The sequence below is a fragment of the Lichenostomus cassidix genome, chromosome 2 (genome assembly GCF_008360975.1).
Source record: "Lichenostomus cassidix isolate B80296 chromosome 2, HeHo_3.0, whole genome shotgun sequence".
Lineage (NCBI taxonomy): Eukaryota > Metazoa > Chordata > Aves > Passeriformes > Meliphagidae > Lichenostomus > Lichenostomus cassidix.
Genome location: NC_139482.1, coordinates 101528781 through 101547823, shown reverse-complemented (window position 1 = coordinate 101547823; position 19043 = coordinate 101528781). Strand labels below are relative to the sequence as shown.

General features: G+C 38.2%; 1 protein-coding gene across 5 annotated transcripts in view; it reads right to left on the bottom strand.

Annotated features, from left to right (window-relative positions):
* Nucleotides 1–19043, bottom strand: part of LAMA1 (laminin subunit alpha 1) — a 98154-nt gene that overhangs the window by 48058 nt on the left and 31053 nt on the right. For all 5 annotated transcript variants that reach the window (XM_085052580.1, XM_085052581.1, XM_085052585.1 and 2 more), the window contains exons 5-16: nucleotides 16131–16310; nucleotides 13214–13303; nucleotides 12649–12766; nucleotides 11443–11621; nucleotides 9882–9987; nucleotides 9219–9379; nucleotides 6178–6318; nucleotides 5029–5202; nucleotides 3380–3481; nucleotides 2452–2663; nucleotides 1186–1297; nucleotides 178–288 (exon numbers count right to left, since the gene is read on the bottom strand). In XM_085052580.1, the coding sequence (XP_084908706.1) occupies nucleotides 178–288; nucleotides 1186–1297; nucleotides 2452–2663; nucleotides 3380–3481; nucleotides 5029–5202; nucleotides 6178–6318; nucleotides 9219–9379; nucleotides 9882–9987; nucleotides 11443–11621; nucleotides 12649–12766; nucleotides 13214–13303; nucleotides 16131–16310 (1686 nt within the window). The remainder of the gene's footprint in view (nucleotides 1–177; nucleotides 289–1185; nucleotides 1298–2451; nucleotides 2664–3379; nucleotides 3482–5028; nucleotides 5203–6177; nucleotides 6319–9218; nucleotides 9380–9881; nucleotides 9988–11442; nucleotides 11622–12648; nucleotides 12767–13213; nucleotides 13304–16130; nucleotides 16311–19043) is intronic.

Sequence of the window (19043 nt, the reverse complement as noted above, 5' to 3'; positions counted from 1 at the left end):
CAATAATGGAGCCCTGAAACATAATCTGAACTAAACAATGAAAACCGAACAAAAAAACCACTTGCTACATACAGCTTGAAATTTATGCACACCATAAACTTGTCTCCCACAGTCAAAATTCTCTCCTAATTCCTAAACAGATGTTTAAAACACAGAACACTTTGAAGGATGACTTACAAAGCAAGCACCATGAATATCACACTCAGCTGCATGCCCATTGCACTTGCAGGGTTGGCAAATACCTCCGAAGAGTATTCCATCCACACGGTAGTACCCAGGGAGACAGGACTAAAGAAAAAGAAGAGGAAAAAAGCAGTAGCATCATGTGTGTTGGAAGTATACATCAAAACATTTTCAAAGAGTGCACTACCGACCACCCACCATCCAACTCATTCACATTGTGGTAACTGAATGCTCATTCAGCCCTATTGATGTCACTGCAGATCTTTTTTGGTGGTTGTTTTTTACTTGCACTGGATAAAGGGGATAACAATTAGCTCCATAAAACTTTGATTAATCCCTTTGTTCCCTGAAGGCATGAAAGTTAACTTTTGTGTGGTTTAATATGTGAAATTCTTTATTATGGGACAATAAAAAAGAGATGTTCTACCACCTCTGCAGAATCATTAACAATGCTATGACTCAAGGCTTCATACTGAAATTCCTTGTCAAAATCATTCCTGCTGTTCTGCATTGGGACTGTGCCTCTCTAAATCTTCTATGCACAGACCTACAAGACACCACCTTGCACAATGCATTTCACCCTTGTGGGTTCTTCCAAAAGCTAATATTCCTGCCTGCTAAGGTTCCTTATTGCGTCCATAAACTTAATGGCACATAACAGAAATAAACAGTACATGATCCAGATCCAGAAAAAGTGCTATTAATGAGTAAGTTCAAAACAGCTTCACAGAGCTTTCACAGCTGCTCTCTCTGCAACACTGATATTCTGAAATGCATCATCATTTTTTAGTGCCATGAAAAAGAATCCAAGAAATAAGTTTAAAATCCCACTTAGAGTATCTAAAAGAAAGTATCTACAGGACTGTGTAAAGTGTAGCAGGCAGCAACTCACCACAGAACATATACTTTAATGGCAATATAATTAAAGGCAGCCTGCCTTTAAAACCTAGATGGTTTTCAACAGGAGATAATTTGCATAACCAAAACACTGTAAGATGTTACCTCACAGGATATTCCTGTGTAACCCTGAGGACATTCACAGAATTCCACATCTGGTGGTGAAGAAAGATCTATAACATTTGCACTTGCAGTATCCAGGGTCACTGAGTCCAGCCTAGGGTCAAGCAGGAAAACATCACATCAATTGTTTCCCCAAAATTGATTTTCAACAGGACAGTTTGCTTCTGGGGAGGTAACACCACCGAACACTGCTCCCTGGCAGCGACAGCTGATGAACAGGCACAAATCTCTTCTATAAAAAGTCTGTGATCACACTCTTAAGCACAGCATTTGCAGTTCTGGGAGTAGATGTACCTTCCTCCTATTATCATTATTGTTACTAAAAGAGACATTCTTCTCAGCCACAGGTAACATTTTTGTAAGAAATCTTTACAAATATTCCATAAATATGAACACACTATCCCTAAATGAACATAAACATCTCTGGAGTGGTGTGGGTGCACAAAGCAAATTTGGTATCAGTTCCTATTTTATTGACATGCAATGCTACCAAATTACAGAATACTCTGAGTTGAAAGGGATCAAGGCCAACTCTTAAGTAAATGGCCCATACAGGGATTTGAGTCCATAACCTTGGTGTTATTAGCACCATGATCTAATTAAGGAATGAGGAAAAAACATTGTCAGTGAGTCCAAGGAAATTAAGTAAATGATGAAGCTGATTCCCTTGAGAGGAATACAACTTTATTCCTGCATCTTGGAGAACAGGTAATACAAAGATCTATAAGGTCTGACACAGATACTGCCAATGCTGGTTTCAGACTATGGAATGATCAGCTAATCCATTACAGCCTTATTTTCCCATTAAGGACTCCCTTAGAGATGAGTATCAACAACATCCACAAACAAACATCAAATGAAATTACAATCAATGTCTTTATTCACAGATTTTCAATAGTCAGTCATGGATTAACTTGGCACATACCCAAATAAGCATACTGTAGAGAGTTTTGGAGACATTTCCCTCTAAAAAACACAGACATTGTAATAAGGCTTTTATGCAGTATTCCTTTTAAGCAGAAAAGAGTGCTCGTGCTATCAGATATTCATAAAATTAAATGCCCTTTTCCACATTCCATATGACTGCAATCTGGGGACAAGACTGGTCTGGAGAAAATTCAATAAACAACATGTTTTCTAGAAACTATTAACATGAAACTTCAGGAATACTGCCACTAAGAATCATGATTCATATGCAGAAAAACAACAGAAGTATATAGATTAACTTGAATATTTTATCTCACTTACCTGTACACAGCCTTTTTGGCAATGTTGTAGTTGGCCCTGATCAGAAGATGGGTCACATTTGCCAGAACAGTCATCAACATTTCCCGGTCTATTGCTTTTTTTGTATTGAACTCTATGAAATTCTCTGATACAAATCTCACTGAACTAGAATACTCCTCATATGGCTGTAAGGACAAGCCCGCTGCTCTAGTACTCAGCATCTGCCCATTACCCTGAAATTGAAAGACAGAGAAAGTATTTTCCATGTTTGCATGTAAATTTTATTAAGCAATTACATTTGGTGTCAAGTATACATCCATGTAACACAGAGGAGAGGCAATCAAATTAAATTTTTTGCACTAAGAAAAAGTAAGTAAAAGGTCAACATTTCCCATGTTGAAGGAGACTATAATCCCATGTTCTCTCGGTTCAGAGACTTCAGAATTCTTTTGTAAAAGAATAAATTAAGTTGCAAAAATCAAACACCTCTACAAAATAAAATCACCTCTCTCCTTTGTTCTATTGCTAAGCACATATTAAAAATAATGGTTTTAGAGATGCCTGGATTGAATATACAGCCTTACTTTTTAATTGCAACATAAATCTAGAAAAGCAATCAATCAGCAAGAATATTCCTCTTTTTCATAAATGTAAGCCCTTCCAGTTTATTGTAATTTGTTTTGTAAACACAACTATGTACTTTTGGTAATAGACACCTCACCCAGTTACAGACGGACTAAATTTTAGGTATTTAGCATTTAAAACTACTATTGTATACCTACAATTTCAGACAAATTGATTAGGAAGGCAGAGAAATTAGTCATAATAAAATCTTCATAGTGACTTTTAAGGGATTTTAAATTGACAAAATTACTACTATAGAAATACTACTTTTTAACCCCAGATTCCTAATAATGTCTGAATAGTAACATGCTGAAAAAAAATCCACCTGAATGATGACATCCACACTAGACACTATATCACTGTCCACACTCTCCATTGGGATGTCATAGGATACTGTATACTTCAATTCTCCACCAAAAGCTGTGAGCTGAAATGACAAAAAGCAAAGTCTTAACAACACGATAACCTCCAGCCAACACAAAGAAATTACATAGGTCAGTACAATGTCCAAATTATAAGACAACTGTAGGCTTACAAATACCACTTTACAGGAAAAGTTTAACATGCCATGAGTGTCAGCACAGGGACAAGAGCTGGCTTGTTGCTGTGCAGGTGGTGAGAGCTAGCTCAAGGCTCTACAGGTGATTCAGCTAAGTGCCCTCATTCAGTGAAACATTTACAGGACTCTCAACAGACAGCAGAGCTGTGCACTATCATCTTAGCCAAGGGGCACAGCATGTCAGAGCTTTCACATTCCACACTCCCCCTTTTCAGGATTCTTAGCCCCACAACTGCTGCTGACTACTTCAAAGTAAGTTAACCAACAGTAAGATATATATTAAACTAATAAGAAATCAGAATCTGAGTGAGTGTTGCTCTGTAACAAAAGCTACTCCTTAATGGTACACTTAGACTTCTTTTCATTTACTGTGCCACCAAACTAACAAACAAGGCTGCATGGGCAAAGACTGGACTGAAAATAATTACATGTAAGGTTGCAAGGTTCCTCTCTACTCACCACTGGTGAGGCCACAGCTGGAGTTCTAACTCCAGTTCTGGGCTTCCCAGTACAGGAGAGAGGTGGACACGCTGGAAAGAGTCCAACAAAGGGCCACTAAAGTGGTTAAGAGCCCGAAGCATCCTTTATATGAGGAAAGACTGAGAGCAGCAGGACTGTCCAGCCTGCAAAAGGCTCAGAGACATCTCAATACGAACACCTTAAGAGAGGGTGCAAAGAGGATGGAGCTGGGCTCTTTTAGGGGTGCCCAGTACCAGGAAGAGTAGATGACCAAAACCTGAAATACAGGAGACTCCTGCTGAACATCAGGAAACATTTATTGAGGGTACCCAAGCAGTGGCACAGGTTTCTCAGACAGGTTGTGGAGTCTCCATCCTTGGAGATACTCAGAAGCAAATTGCTGGACATGGTGCTGGGTAACCTGCTCTAGGTGTCCCTGCCTGAGGAGAGAGATTGGGCAAGATGACTCCCAGAAGTCCCTTCCAAACTCAACTATTCCGTGATTCTGCTGCAAAAACTAGGACACCCAGAGCTTTAGCTAGTAACCAGTGCAAAAATTAAAGACTAGTTGGTTGAAAACCAAAGATGGCCAAGAGGCAAGTAAGGGAATTTAATGGTCCCATCTACTGTGATTGGACAAGGAATGAAGAGTGTAAGTTTTGGGGTGGAAATCAAGTGTATAGGGTATACGAGCATATAAATCAGTCTAGAGAGATTATGTTGTGTCAAGGATAGGCAGAGAAGGAAGTGGGGAGATGGATAAACTCAAAGATCAAAAATAGGGTACTGGGAATGTCTGCACAGGAACACTCTGATTTAAAGAGCAGAGACAGATTGAGAAGTTTGGTAATATGATGGTTTATGTGTAATTTTTAATTACAGGAACTATATATTTATAGCAATAGGTTATACAGAGAAACGATGAAGAGGTTTTGACTGCTTAGCTGAGTACTTACTTTATTTCCTAGATATGCCTCAGGTGCTGACCAGTAGTAAGTATGTTTCAGTACTTTCACAGCCTCAGTGTTGTTAATACTTATTTGACGGGGTCCATCAAATTGGCTTCGCTGAGGCTGCACACTCCTTGCATTGTACAGATCAGTAACAAGCCATCCAGTCATGTCTGATATCTACAGGAAAGAGTAGTAATATTAATGGAAATCAGGCAGTTGTGTCACTGAGAAAGCATTCACCTCTTCCCAGATATTTACTCAGACTGATGGATCTAGAACACTTCCGTTAGCCAAGTCTGACACCCAATACATGCAAATATGCCACTTCTGAATAGGATAAGTCTCCACCTCTCTATTAGAGAGGAACAAAAATATAATGAGCGTGATTTTCATCCTTCCAAAAAAATTAACATTATACCTATGCAACTCCCTGAGACAGAAACACAGGACTTCAAAGGCTTCGAGGCCTACTGTCCCTATTTATAGACAGGGTTGAGCTGCAGGAAAGCAAAAACTACAGTCCCAGAAGACGGAGCAAGATGAGCAAACTTTGTTCTTCTCACAGAGAGAGTTTTATACAGTCATCTTAGAATTTCAGTAAATTTTATGTGTTTTCCTCCCTTTTTGTTGGCTCACAGAACAGGAGACCCAAGTGTGGGTAGCTCTGCAAAGATACAGAAGAAATTTGGTGGGAAAATAATGTCTCCAAAGCCTCATAACTCAAGAACCATCTATTCAGAAGACAGTGATATTTATAAACACTGTTATCTAAGGAAGAGTATTAGCCATATTGCCAGAGGTCACTCTAGCCTTGTCCAATAGGTGTGAGAGCAAGAAAACAGGTTTGGATTCATCTCTCCAGCATGAAAAGAAAAATTTAAGTCAGAAAAAAGTTAATTTTCCCAGTGCATTACTGCAGCCTCCACTAGCCAATGCTTTTGATATTACTGCAAGCTAGTGGGGCCAAAGCCTGCACTGGGATGATTTGCTGACTACCTCACAGCTGCTGAATGATACTGAAAATCCATTCCTCTGTAAGGAGACAAATACCAGAATTTGCAGCTAACTTGGGCACTTGTCAAAGAGAAATATAGTACACTTTGCAGCTGCCTGAGGAAAGAATATTAGGTCATGGACATAACATATAAATACCTGGCTGATGGGCCATGTAAGACTGTCACAGACATCAGAAACGCCAAAGCAGAAACACTCTGTGCAGCCCTGAGGATTTCTTTCTTGCAAATTGTAGAATCCTGGCTTACAGAGATCACAGTTTTCACCTTCTACATTTTCCTGTCAAAGGCATATAACATTTGGTTCGTATCAGCATTATTATGGTAACAAATACCGTGGATTAGGTGGGATTTAGGCATAAGAGCATTCAGAAGGTTATAAAAGAAAACACATTTCTGCACAGCAGGATTATTGAATAAGACTCAGAGCTTAAAACTGAAACTGATTGGAAAAGTTCATCAGAATTTGCCAGTTCATCAAAATCCAAACAAGCCCTGGCAAAGGTTCTATTGCAGTTAACTTTCAATACACGGGCAGGGTTTGAAAAGCTTCTGCCAGCTTGACAGTTTACTTCTCTTGTAGCTTGATTTTGTAGATTGCTCTGGAGAGAAGATCTCCTGTTTTCTGGATCCAGATGGATTACCTTTCAGACAGCTCATCAGATAGAATCCAGAAAGTTCACCTTGAAGGCCAGGCTCTTGTAGCTACCACAGCCATTTTCAACCATGAGAAACCAGTGGTTTCTCAATCATCTCTTAGTATTTACACTGTGATCCTCACTACTGCTGCCACCTGGAAGAACACCACACTTATTTATTCTAGCTGGAAATTCTTCCTCCCAACATGCTCTGGCTAAGGTCCAGAAATTCCGACTCCAGAAGTAGAGGTGCTCCACTCCTTTAGCTCCTTTCGCTGGTCTTCTGCCATGCAAATTGGGTAGTTCAGAGCATACTGCTACACATCCTTTTCAATGCAGGATTTACAGAGAAAAGAAATCCAAAACTGTGCACCCAATGTCTCTTTCTTGTAAAATCTGTACAGCCCATCAGTGGCTATTTCTTCCAAAAGTTTAGACAATTGGTGCTGACAAGCAAATCAGCAGAGAAAATAGTTGCTAAATGTCCACAGAGCTGTGTAAATTAGTAGATCTCCATGGGCTTTTTTACACAGTAAGATACAGAACATTTTCTACTGCCAGGGACAAGATTCTGATAATGCCCTAGCTTCATATCAGGACATGACCTGGACAGACAGCATGCTCCAACCTCAACCTTTGGTTTCCACTATGGGAGAATTCCACTGCAAAGGCAGAGAACTTTACAGAGCACCACTCAAAGTTCGCTGATACACATGGTTAGGACACCAAGACTGCAGGGCATACAGATAAAGAACAACTGTCTTACTGTTTTGAATGATCTCTGCATTGCCATGTGAAATGCTAAGCCTGTGGACCAAATTCAGCAGCTCTTACCTGGGTAGCTGCACTTCAGTCACAAGAATCACTCCAGATTGCAGACTTACACCAGATTTAGTCCTATGGAGCAAATATCAGGCTAACCAGAGAGAAATCTGAGACTTCCAACAGCTTTTTCTTCTGGAACAGTGTTTGGCATGTCAAGTTTACATAAGACCTCTCTAGACTGGCAGGTTACATGTTCTTGTAAGCAAAGTACAACCTGTGTTTGCAAAGCATATTAAAAATTTATGATCTCCAATTCTGATTCAAAGGCTGAGGATGGCTGCTTCTATTTGTTAATATGCAAACTTGGGGAAAATCTCAGGCAAAGTGCCCCCTGAGATAATGAGATCTTAAAACCTTGGAGTTTTACAGGAATAGCATTTGTATGCTCTTTTCAGCTTTTTTATTTCTCAGTCTTCAGGATGTATTTGGATCACATATTTCACTGTCTCTGTAACATTATCAAACAGAAATTATTTCTTTCCTAATGAAAAATAAAAATCTTACCATATGACTACACCTCAAAAGTTGTGTTTCAGGAAAGATCAAATATCACAAAATGCAGCATATAGAAAAAGAATAGCTTTTTTCTACTGCATTCACAGAGTCTGCAAAGGCTTAGAAATCCTGTCTCCTTCATTTGATATTTGGAGCATACAACTTTTCCTTTCATCTCTATAGGTGGTCCACTGGCTGGTGACACTCTCTGTGATCTGGCCTAAAAATTCTGTATGACAGGCTCATGCCCACAGTAGCACTGAAAAGAAGCAGTTTCTAGTCCAGTTTATATGAAAATTTTCACTAGTTAGCTGCATTGGCTGATATAGTGTTATTCTTGCTCCAAATCAGGCATGTATCTCCTGTTTCATATTTAAATGGGTGATTGGAGCAATTTCTTTTTTCCAGATTCTTTTTATTTATATAGGTTTGATATTCTGGATCAGATGAATTATGCAAAAGGACTAAATTTTCAGAAGAATTGTCATACAAACCATGTTATTTTTGGCTCCTGTTCACTATCATATTTGGCAACAAATACATAAACTACTAGCTAACATTTGGTTCAGAAAATTAAGTAACTTCTTCAAATATTAACAGAGTTTTGTAATAAAATTCAGTGGAATCTACAACTGCAAGACATTTTAAGAGGTTTGGATATTTACCAAAAAATAAAATGCTGCAAACCTGCTCTCTTTTTAAACATTTTTATGGTTTATATTTTGTAATTGAATAATTAAATCATATTTCATACATGTGTCTAGTGCAATTGTCCCAATAGCTCTTTCCAAATGCCTGCTGTTTCTTCACACAAAGCAGATGTTTTAAACACAACATTTGTTTACAAGCAATCATTGGCTTTGAAGAGAACTATCAGCTCATTCCTAAAACCTAACCCAGCTAGGCATACTGTCATTCTCTCTGTGACTGCCTCACACATGAACAGATTTTATTTCATTTTAATGTCGGTCTGGCCCATTATTATAGAAAATGTTGTGTCAGTAACATACAGAACTACTCAACATGAATTACCGTATTTTTCAGTACAGAGAATAATTAGTCATTTTAAGTTTTAGGTTGTCAGGTGTACAGTCACACCAGGTTACTTCTTATAAAGGAAGTGGTTTCCCCAGTTAATGAAGTAATTTCACCACTAAAAATTAGTTTATAAACAAATACACAGACTCAATTTTGGCAAAAAAAAAGTCAGTTTAGTACTCACTTTGCAAAGACAAGGTTCTGTGCATGGATCTTCATTAATGCTGCCAATCAGGCTGCAGTTACAACGCAGGCAGTTTGGGTAGCCCCGATACCCGAATGCACAATGATCACATTTTTCTCCTGCATAACCTTCTCTGCATTGACACTGGCCTGGCCAAGTCCCTTGAACAGCAAAAGCAGAGGAAAAAACCAAGTAAGAGCAGGCAACAGGCTGGATTCAAGATGTCTCAGAGGGTACAAATAATTTAGCTTTCATTTTTTATTACACTCCATGTTATATTCTACACAGATACTTGGCATAAGGTCAGTCTCACAAACTATTTTTCAAGTTCAAAGTACCAGATGCACAGAAATTGCAGAAAAATGGATTTTGTGACAGCTGTAACAGCATTCACAAACAACAGTGTTAGATCTCAGCACCTCACATTGTTTTACACAGTAGGAACCACAATCCCCATAGGAGAACACATCCAGGGACTTGACATACCCTAAAATCATAAAACTATGTTGTGTCTCAGCCTTACCTTCCCAAAGATCTACCAGTATTTTGAAATGGTACCTGGAAGGCAGCCATTCAAAGGTAGGTAACATTCCCTCAAACTTCAATCATCACAAACACAGGCAGATTTGAAGTTCAGGGAAAAGGCACTTCCTGCTTCCTTACCACGCTGAGAGTCAGAATGGTGCTCATCTTTAACACAGACAGAACTCAGAGAGCCAAAGGGGTCGCAGTTACAGGGATAGCAGGGGTGATCCTCATAAGGAGAAACCTATAAAATAGAAGTTCCCAGTCAAATTCTCAAGTTATTAACTGGGAAAGGTAAAGTTACATCTGTTTCCTGTCTTCAGTCACCGAAGCTAAACGAATAAAGACTGGAAAAGGATGACATGGAGCAATAGATAAAGTGACAAGTCTAACTTTAACAAGCAGAAGGATCAGGGGATTGCAGCCTGGAAAAAAACTTCAATGTGGGAACAAAAGTTGATCTTCAATAGCACAAAGATATGGTAACTGCTAATGACTGGAAGCTGAAGGCTAACACATTCAGCATAAATAGACATTTTTTTAAGGTAACAGCAATTAACTACTCTGAAGGTTTGCCAAGAGATATGGAAATGTTTAAGACAAGAGTGGATGCTTTTTGTGAAGATATTCTGGTTCAAAGAGGAAGGAAATTAAAGAAATCCTTGGCTCTGTGTTCAATAGAAGGACAGCTTATCTATTAATACTCATTCTGACTTCATGATCTATAAATCTTTTAAATATAAAGCAATGCAAATCATGGCAAAATTTTATTTTTTTTCCAGGGAAAATTGTCCTTTGAGGTCCTTCAGCTGTAAAGCAAATCAGTAATGACCTTTTAGATACCATTTAATGGTTTTGAGTTGATTGAAGACCTTTCTTCAATGCTTCTTACACCAACTCAAAGACAATCTCTAATTCCAGTTTACTTCTTCAGATGAGCTGTACCTGCTGTCTAGCCATATTCCTATGGACTCACCCTTGCTCTCTGCACCAAATTATGCCAGATTTTTAAAGAATGGGTTTTTCAAAATATGCATGAACCTTTCAAAGCAAGACCATGTGGAGTAGAAATTTAGCTCAGAATGTCTCATTATAGAGACTTCTAACACTGCAGTTACATGCCAGGTTAAGTTATATAAGTTCATATGTTTAACTCTGTCAGCCACATGTTAAAAAATGTCTTGTAGACATTTTCCAAAGACTGGCACTGGAAAGTACACTCAGAGCACAAGTTCTACAACAGTCATATCAAAAAGAACATTTGTTGAAACATCTCATGAGCCAAAGATTCTGATCTTAGAACCAGCTCCTTTTTACCACTGGTTGAAATGGGCTGACACAGGATGGTACACAATTTTGGCACTTTTGAAGACAATGAAACTTTAGTACTGGCACTTTTTTGAGCTGTACCCAGAGGAGAAATGAGTTTCCTACGAGAACAGGTATATTTCCACACAAGGGTATCAAGCTTCATCTTCACTTAACCTTCTTCACCAGCTTGACCTGCATTCCCACACAACCAGACAAGCATTTTGGTTTTTTCAGAAAGTTTTGGTGTTACAAAAAAACCCCAAAACCCTCTATAGTTCTGAGCTATTCTGTAACTGATAAAATACAAATATATTTCACAATCAGTTGAAATACAGGATACCACGTTGTAATTCACCAAAACATTAGAATGGTATTTTCTAAATCTTACTTTGTGTGGTCTAAAATATCCATCAGCACACATTTCACAGTTGATTCCAGTAGTATGTTGAGTACAGTTTAAACACACACCACCTCCTATATACTGGCCAAGAATATCCATGCTCCTTTTCTGATCTGCAATACTCTGGTTGTAATAACAATCTTCCGCTTTGTTATGACAGTTGCATTCTGAGAAGGAATGGAAAAGAAATCAAGTTTTTTCTTATTTACACTGTGTAAGAGCTCCTACAACACTGACATTTTTCAAACTTGAAAATATTAGTAGAAGAGCCTATCAATTGACCTCAAAAGTGTGCTTTTTCCCTCCAACCATGCCATATGCTTCATCAGATTTAATGCACTGTATTTCTTAGCAAGTAAGCAAATTTCAAAACCACTGTTATCACTTTAATGGCACCATTTTTAACAGTATTCTGTATAACCTACTAAGGTAATCTTGTCAGAACTATTGTTGACAGTGATGCTTTGGCAATTAGCAGTAACTGTTCCTTCCAGTTCTGTCCTCTGCATAACAGGAGAAAACTTGCCTAATTCTTCTCTTACTTGTATTATAGACAAAATCTGAGAAGTCAACAATGAAGTACGTAAGTATAAATTTTATTTAGTCTAGAGGATACTTCAGTCCAAACTGTCTTAAACAACTACTTTCCAAAGAGTGACATCATGACGTCTGCAAAGACTTCAACTAAAAAGACTAGTTTTCCATCCAGAACCTTAAATTTTATCTAATAGGTTCTTGATTGTCTGCAGCTTGTGCTATGTATTAGTAATGTGAAGTGAGAAAATGCACCAACTAGCCCTAGCAACACATTCAGCCACACTGGCACAGACTAAGTCAATCTATCAGACAATCTGAAGTGTAATTGACCAATAAAGAGTTCCTTTCAAAACATTTGTTATCAGAACAAAGTTGCTCATCTGACAAAACTTATGATCAATGTATGAAATTTGCATTTCAAGTAGCAAACAAAATGATTGATGCAAATCTGCTAGTTTCTACAGGAGTACAATAAATCCCCAAGTCTCTTTGAAAAAGAGACACTGAAAGCTATAATACATGACAACTCCCCATTAGCCAAGGAGTCACACTGAACAGATTATTTAAAACCATCTTAGCAGTTATGATTAGAAGTAGGTTCTCTACCTCTGAAAAATCACACAAAGACAGTTAATCTAAATGCCTGTGCATACTTACTCTCACATTTGTTCCCTGCAGAAAGGGTTCCTGGTCTCCATGGTTTCTGGTGGTAGCCTGGACAGCACTTGTTACAGCTTTCTCCACATGTGTTGTGCTCACACTGGCACTGCAATTTCTAAGAACAAAAAATTCACTTTCTTGAAATATTTTTAATGATAATTTAATCAATTTTGCCAAAAGTCTGCCCAGTATCAGCCTTACTCCAAAAAACAGGATGACCCACAAATACTCTACAGTTAGCACTGGACTACTCCATCATGGTACATCAATTACTGGGGAATAGCCTTTCTAGAACAGGAAGGGCAAATCTCCTGTGCTGCAAGATAGCCTATGTCTTGTGCCCCTTGAATTGTCTAAATTCAATGCCAAAGAAAAAGAGTTTACTTCAAGAAAGTTACACTACAAAACCCAGATATGCTTGCTCTGAAAAAAAAAAGGAAAAATATAGCAAATAATTTGTATGCATCACAAGATCTCTTTTAGCTTCCTCTCTTATCATTCTCTTTTGGAATTTTTTTAACTGGAAAAGCCATTTTGCAAAAATAATGAGATTAAAGAATACCTTTGTGATTTCATCCAGGGGGCAGCTTCGAGCATGGCCATAACAAATACACATGCCACCAACAGAGATGTCCTTTATTGAATAGTAGTACTAAAAAAAAACAAAGTTGAGAACAGTACGAATAAAAGACATTTACATGTATTTACATTTCCCTATTTACATGCCCTACTCTGTGACTAAAAATAGAATACTCTGTGACTTGAAAAATAAAATACTCAGTGATTTCAAAAACAAATTAAATACTTGAAAATATTTGCCATTTAGGGAAACCTTCCATTTTTGCATTTTTCATTTTTCCCATGTTTTTCCTGACTGGTATAAAACACTAACTGGCTTTTAACTTTTAAGAAAGTATGTAAAATTCCTCAGCTTAGAGAATGACCACCAACTATGACCTCAGCCAAAATATACTTGCAAAAAAATGAAAAAAATCCATTTTTCACTTTACAAGACGCCATAAAGCATAAAGGTCATATTTTAGTGTCCATCAGGGGACTAAGAATACGCTTCCTTAAAATGGGAACTCTCCCCTCATTAAAATCACTTTGCTCACTCACTTCCAGACCAGCTCTTTGCTACTACTGTATAGCCAGTGAGATATTCTATCCAAACCTTAGCTTAAAAATTGCTGATATGGCAGAATACTACCCACTAATATTGCCAGGTGGTGAGCAAAAACAACATACATAAGGAAAGGATTTAATTTTCAAGGCAAAGAAGAGGCAGGAAATGACCATCTGGGTTCAGTTACAGCTGCAGGATCAACAGGGTTGGCCTGTTTGTATCCTGGGAAGTATGTACTACAGGGGAATGAAAAAAGAAACTCTTTTTGTGGATACTTCTAAGGGAAGAGTTCAATGCTCTCAGACCTAACAACCCTTAAGTCAGCTGGTTCAGGAAGAGGAGGTAGCCCTGGGTGGTCAGACATGCTGACTCCTGGACTGTTATTTCTTTGAAGGATCTTGGAATTGGAGCAAAATAGCTTCTTTTATTTCATACTTATATTTTTTTATTTTCAAATTTCTTACATTCAGTGTTTTGGGACGATTTTTAATGTTATGGGCTTGAACTACAAAAATCATTCAGGGACTTATCATGAACAGTAAGTCCTTAACTACAAAGAAGAAGGTTCAGACTGAGAAAGGAAGATGACAAAAGCAGAATTTAATTTCTCACTGCATGCTCTACTTCATCTCCTTTGTCTTACTCTCTGACAGTGTATGGCTCACAGCAGCTGTGTACAGCTTGAAGTTGAACGTGAGACCAGTGATAATCAAATGCTACAGACAGAAATAAATAAGTAGGATACAGAAATAAAGGTGCTTTTGAACACTCAGAATCTGAATCGGCCATCTTTCAAGACTATGTACAGGAAACGAAACATAATTGGTATCAACAACCGTAGCAGTCTTCAAAGCCAAGAAAAACAGCATCCAGAAAGCTGGAAGTGGTTATCTTTGTTGTAGCTGGTTGCACAGTGAGACTCAAGGTGAGACATGGGAACCCTGGCCAGTATGTGTAGTCTTCCATGCAAAACTCTACTAAATAGTGCTAGGAGGAGAAGCACTAAGCCCTGGATTTCACAACTGTGTATGTTACAAAAGCAATGGGAATGCTTGTCCTCAACATTCTCATTTCCCAGCTGTATGTTCATATGCTTCCATGGCAAACCTTTCTTTTTGTGGTGTATGTCTCATTATGCTGATACTATCAATAGATCTAAATATCAACCAGCCTGCTCTGTGGGAACATCTCACCTGCTCAGACTCTGCATTTCCCTTTTGCCTGCAAGGCACAGCTGGAGCAGCTGTCAAATATGCTGCTCTTGCAGTCTCCATGCTATCAATTCCCATGTCAGACAGAAAATGCAAAACGTCCAGATTTTACACTTTAAAATGCTGCAGTTGAATGGGCACCTCCATGAACAAGGTAAGAGTGGGGCTGCCTTGAAAATACCCACCAATCCTTGATCAAATCCAAGTTCCCTTCTCCCTTCTGTACTCAGCTATGCAGACAGTACAAGGATTGCCTGTATCAGAGAAGCCAAAAACTGCAAGAATTCTGCTGCTGCATAAGCAAGAGCTGTCTGCAGATGTTATTCAGAGAAAAGAGCTACAAAGCAACGGAAGGAGGGAACACTTCTCATGTTCTCCTGTCCTTATCAGAAAGCCTACCTTCACAGAAAAACTTGAAACCTCTGAAGTGTTAACCTATGAGTCTTGGGCAAATTAAGATGGTCAAAATAGCAAGATACAAAGCAGAAATCATGCAGAACTGTTAGTGAAGGTAGACTTGCAATACTGAATTTATGTGAGAACCTGAAGCAGTCAGCCTAAGTGCTTGGGGCCTCAGTTTCCCCAGTTCCAATACCAAATCTTGAAATCAGTTAATAATCTTAGAATTCTATACAAACATTTTACGTTCATTCATAGGCTCTAAAACGAATGATTAAAATAGCCTTTAAAACATGAAGAAAATTCTTGTAAGACATGAAATTTCACAATAATTTTCAAATAATTAAGTTTATGAACCACAGCATTGGATCCTGAAGTCCATGATACACCACCAAAGGTACTGCAGTGGCATCAAGAGCAACCTGAAGTGGCATTTCCATCAGCTAAACCGTATTTTGTATCTTGATGATAAAGCATTATAAACACTGTTCCTAGCATAAAACACGTAAACAAACAAATAAAACAAATAAAAACAATCTTGAAAAGTTTTTTTTAGAAGTTGTTTCTGACAAGCTGTTGTTAATGGTATCAAAGGGAAGGCAAGAATAATTTAACAACCTATCAAAACAACTCTGTGAATGCAAGGATTAAGTACTGCCTCCTCCTCAAACAGGTCAGAACACTCCTTAAACAGTCTCTCCCATCAAGCTATACTGAATACCATTTATGAACAACCAGCTCACCCTTCTGGTAACAATGGGGTCTAGTTCCTTAGGATCATTATGGCTGAGAGTCATGAGGTCAGCATTCAGAGTTCTGATACGCTGCAGTCGCAGGCGAATGTATCGTGCAGAAGTGAATTCCAAAAGCTTCTGTGAAGGATCATCAGCGCTAGGCCTCCCATTGATCAGTGATGTGTGAATCTAGAAAGAAAGGCTGGCTTACTCACAAGCATAATTGTGATTCATTTGCAACAACAAACATCAGTCTGACAATCAAAACCACAGAACTTAAGCTTGTTTCCCAACAGCTCAGGATGGAGACATGTTAAACTACATGGAGTTCATTTTTATTTCCCTGTAGTCTATCTGCAGGTAAAATCCTGTGTCCTGACTCACACTGAAATCACCATTACCAACTCGTAATAGCCCCAGGTCTCCTGGGCTTTTGTGGAGACAGCATAAGGAGAAAAACCAAAGTGAAGTACCAAGGTGAGTCCCTAGTTCCTGCAGTCTTCCTTCCTCTCATTCATTGAGATGGAATATATAACTCTGGCCATAAGCACAGTTTTGTCCTTACAGATTTCTTCTCTGCAATTAGAAAGATCTTACAGCAAAGCATAATCTGGTCTACATTCTAAATCTGGGGTAACTAATCCTACACATAGCAGTGACAGGACTGCACAATTAGCAAGGAGTAGTCTGTGCTAAGGGAAGGCAGTGGGAAGCCACAACACAGATGACAAATGAAAGCAAGGGGCTGCCATCACAAACCCACTTGTTTGACCTACATCTTTCTTGTACAATTCCAACTGGCCCCACTAAGAGGACTTTTGGTACCAAGCTGCACAGCTTTTTCTGTCAACAGCCCCTTCCTTCTTTCCGAAGTTATTCAAGAACACACAAGCATATAGTCTCATATGACCATAAGGTTCCTGTTCCATTTTATGTAAGAAACAGAAAAACAATACCCCACCCTACAGGCAACAAACAAATATTCAGCAGTTCACCTGGTGTCCACAACAAACAAAGAGTCATCTTTTGGGCTTGTCCTCTGCATTTTAGAGTGCATGATGTATTCTCATTTTTGAAGAGCAATTTTGTCTCATATACTACTCTTGAAATTAGTTTCAACTTTGTCCAGTACTGTCAAATTGTTCCTCTGAAAATATTCCTACATGTTAACATTGTTTTATTATTTTTGAAAAAACTTAATTCTGTAGTGGAGCTAGGGGCTCCCTAGAGAGAATAACTCTGTTATTTAAAAGACATACAATCAGAGACTTTTAATGGTCACATTCCCAAAATTATTTGACATTTATTGGTTAGCACCACTCCTTCTTAATATTCTAGTGTACTGTGTTTAAAGATTTCCACTTTTCTAATAGACCATCCATTTTCCAACTGCAGAATAACAGTTAAGAAAACCAAAATGTTTTCCAGCTCTGATCCTACAAATTAGCACCACCTAATATATTATTCAGTTCTCACAGAAATACAGTGAATTCTTCTAGTTCATTTCCTATGCTAAAACAGGATTTACTAGAGTTTTTTAATGTTTGACCAGTCTGTTTTTGAAAACCAGTGTCGGTGCTGACTTTACAATCCTCCAAGGCAATGTATTCCAGGCCATTCTAGCTTTATTGTTAAAAATGCTCCTAATCTCTAAATCGTGTTTTCCTTGTTGCAATTTCAGGACTTTTCTTGGACCTTGTCCCACATGCAAAAGACCTATTTTCTTCTTGTACCCACATTTTATGCAACTGAAGACCACAGTCTTTTTTCTTCTTGTACCCATGTTTTATGCAACATGCCCACCACATCTCAGTCTGCTCTCTTTAGGCAAATTGGTTGTGACATATTCATTCAGAGATCATGTTTTCTGCTGGGAATTACAAGGCAGAATTGTTGGTCAAATATTCAGATACCACTGCATTCCTGCTGAAAAAATTTAACACATATATATTCAACTACAGATGAAAATAACTTCAGCATGAGGCACCACATCTTACTCTCATTTACCCTTCAGTACAGATGTAGAACTTGCTGGGCTCACTGCAGTCCTTTGATTTCCTCAACAAAGAGAAGAGGACTCGACCATGGCACTGGAATTTCTAACACACTGTGTTTGCTTTTTATCACTTAAACACGAGAGATTTAAAGATCCAGAAAAGCCTGTCACAACCAACTGGATTTACCTCCCATTGTCACATGCCACTTCATTTTACACAGTCTTTCCTGCCTAATATATATACTCTCACTACTCATAAGAAGTGCCCTCAAGTGATGAAATGTAAAACATTACTCACTTTTTTACTTTAAAGTTAAAAGCTTGAACACTAGAAATTCTACTGTCTAGAAACTCTACTAGTAGAATTCCTACTGGCTTGGACAGTAGAAATTCTGTAACAATATACTTAAATCTTTATAGAGACTGTAGAGGAATCTCTCCAAGAAGAAAAAAGGAGAAACAGTAGGGATATTGACTAAGATACTAAAGAAAAGATGTCATAATTGTCCTTGGACACTGCTAAATTTGGCTAACATATTGCTTATACAAGCTTATACAGTCTGATATTTCTGTATAATATATTTTTTGCTCATTTGTCCTTCATAATTCAAGACCATTTTCAAACAACTGCAGCCTAAGCCTTGCAATTCATCTTGAATCCTAAGTGCATTATGTGAATTTCCGGAAGCAGATCTTTAAGCAGGCAAACAACAGAACTTACAGTCAAGCAGCTATATATATATCTCCAAACCTGTGAAAAATCTAGCAGCCAAACTGGCAGGATGTCTAATGTGGCAAACAAAAGTTATTAATGACATCCATATTTAGGTATGTGGTCTTTCTTTGCAGGATTCATACAGGGCCGTTCTTAAATTCAACAGATTGGTCAGAACAAATTATAAAGCCTTAAATACATATATTTTCAA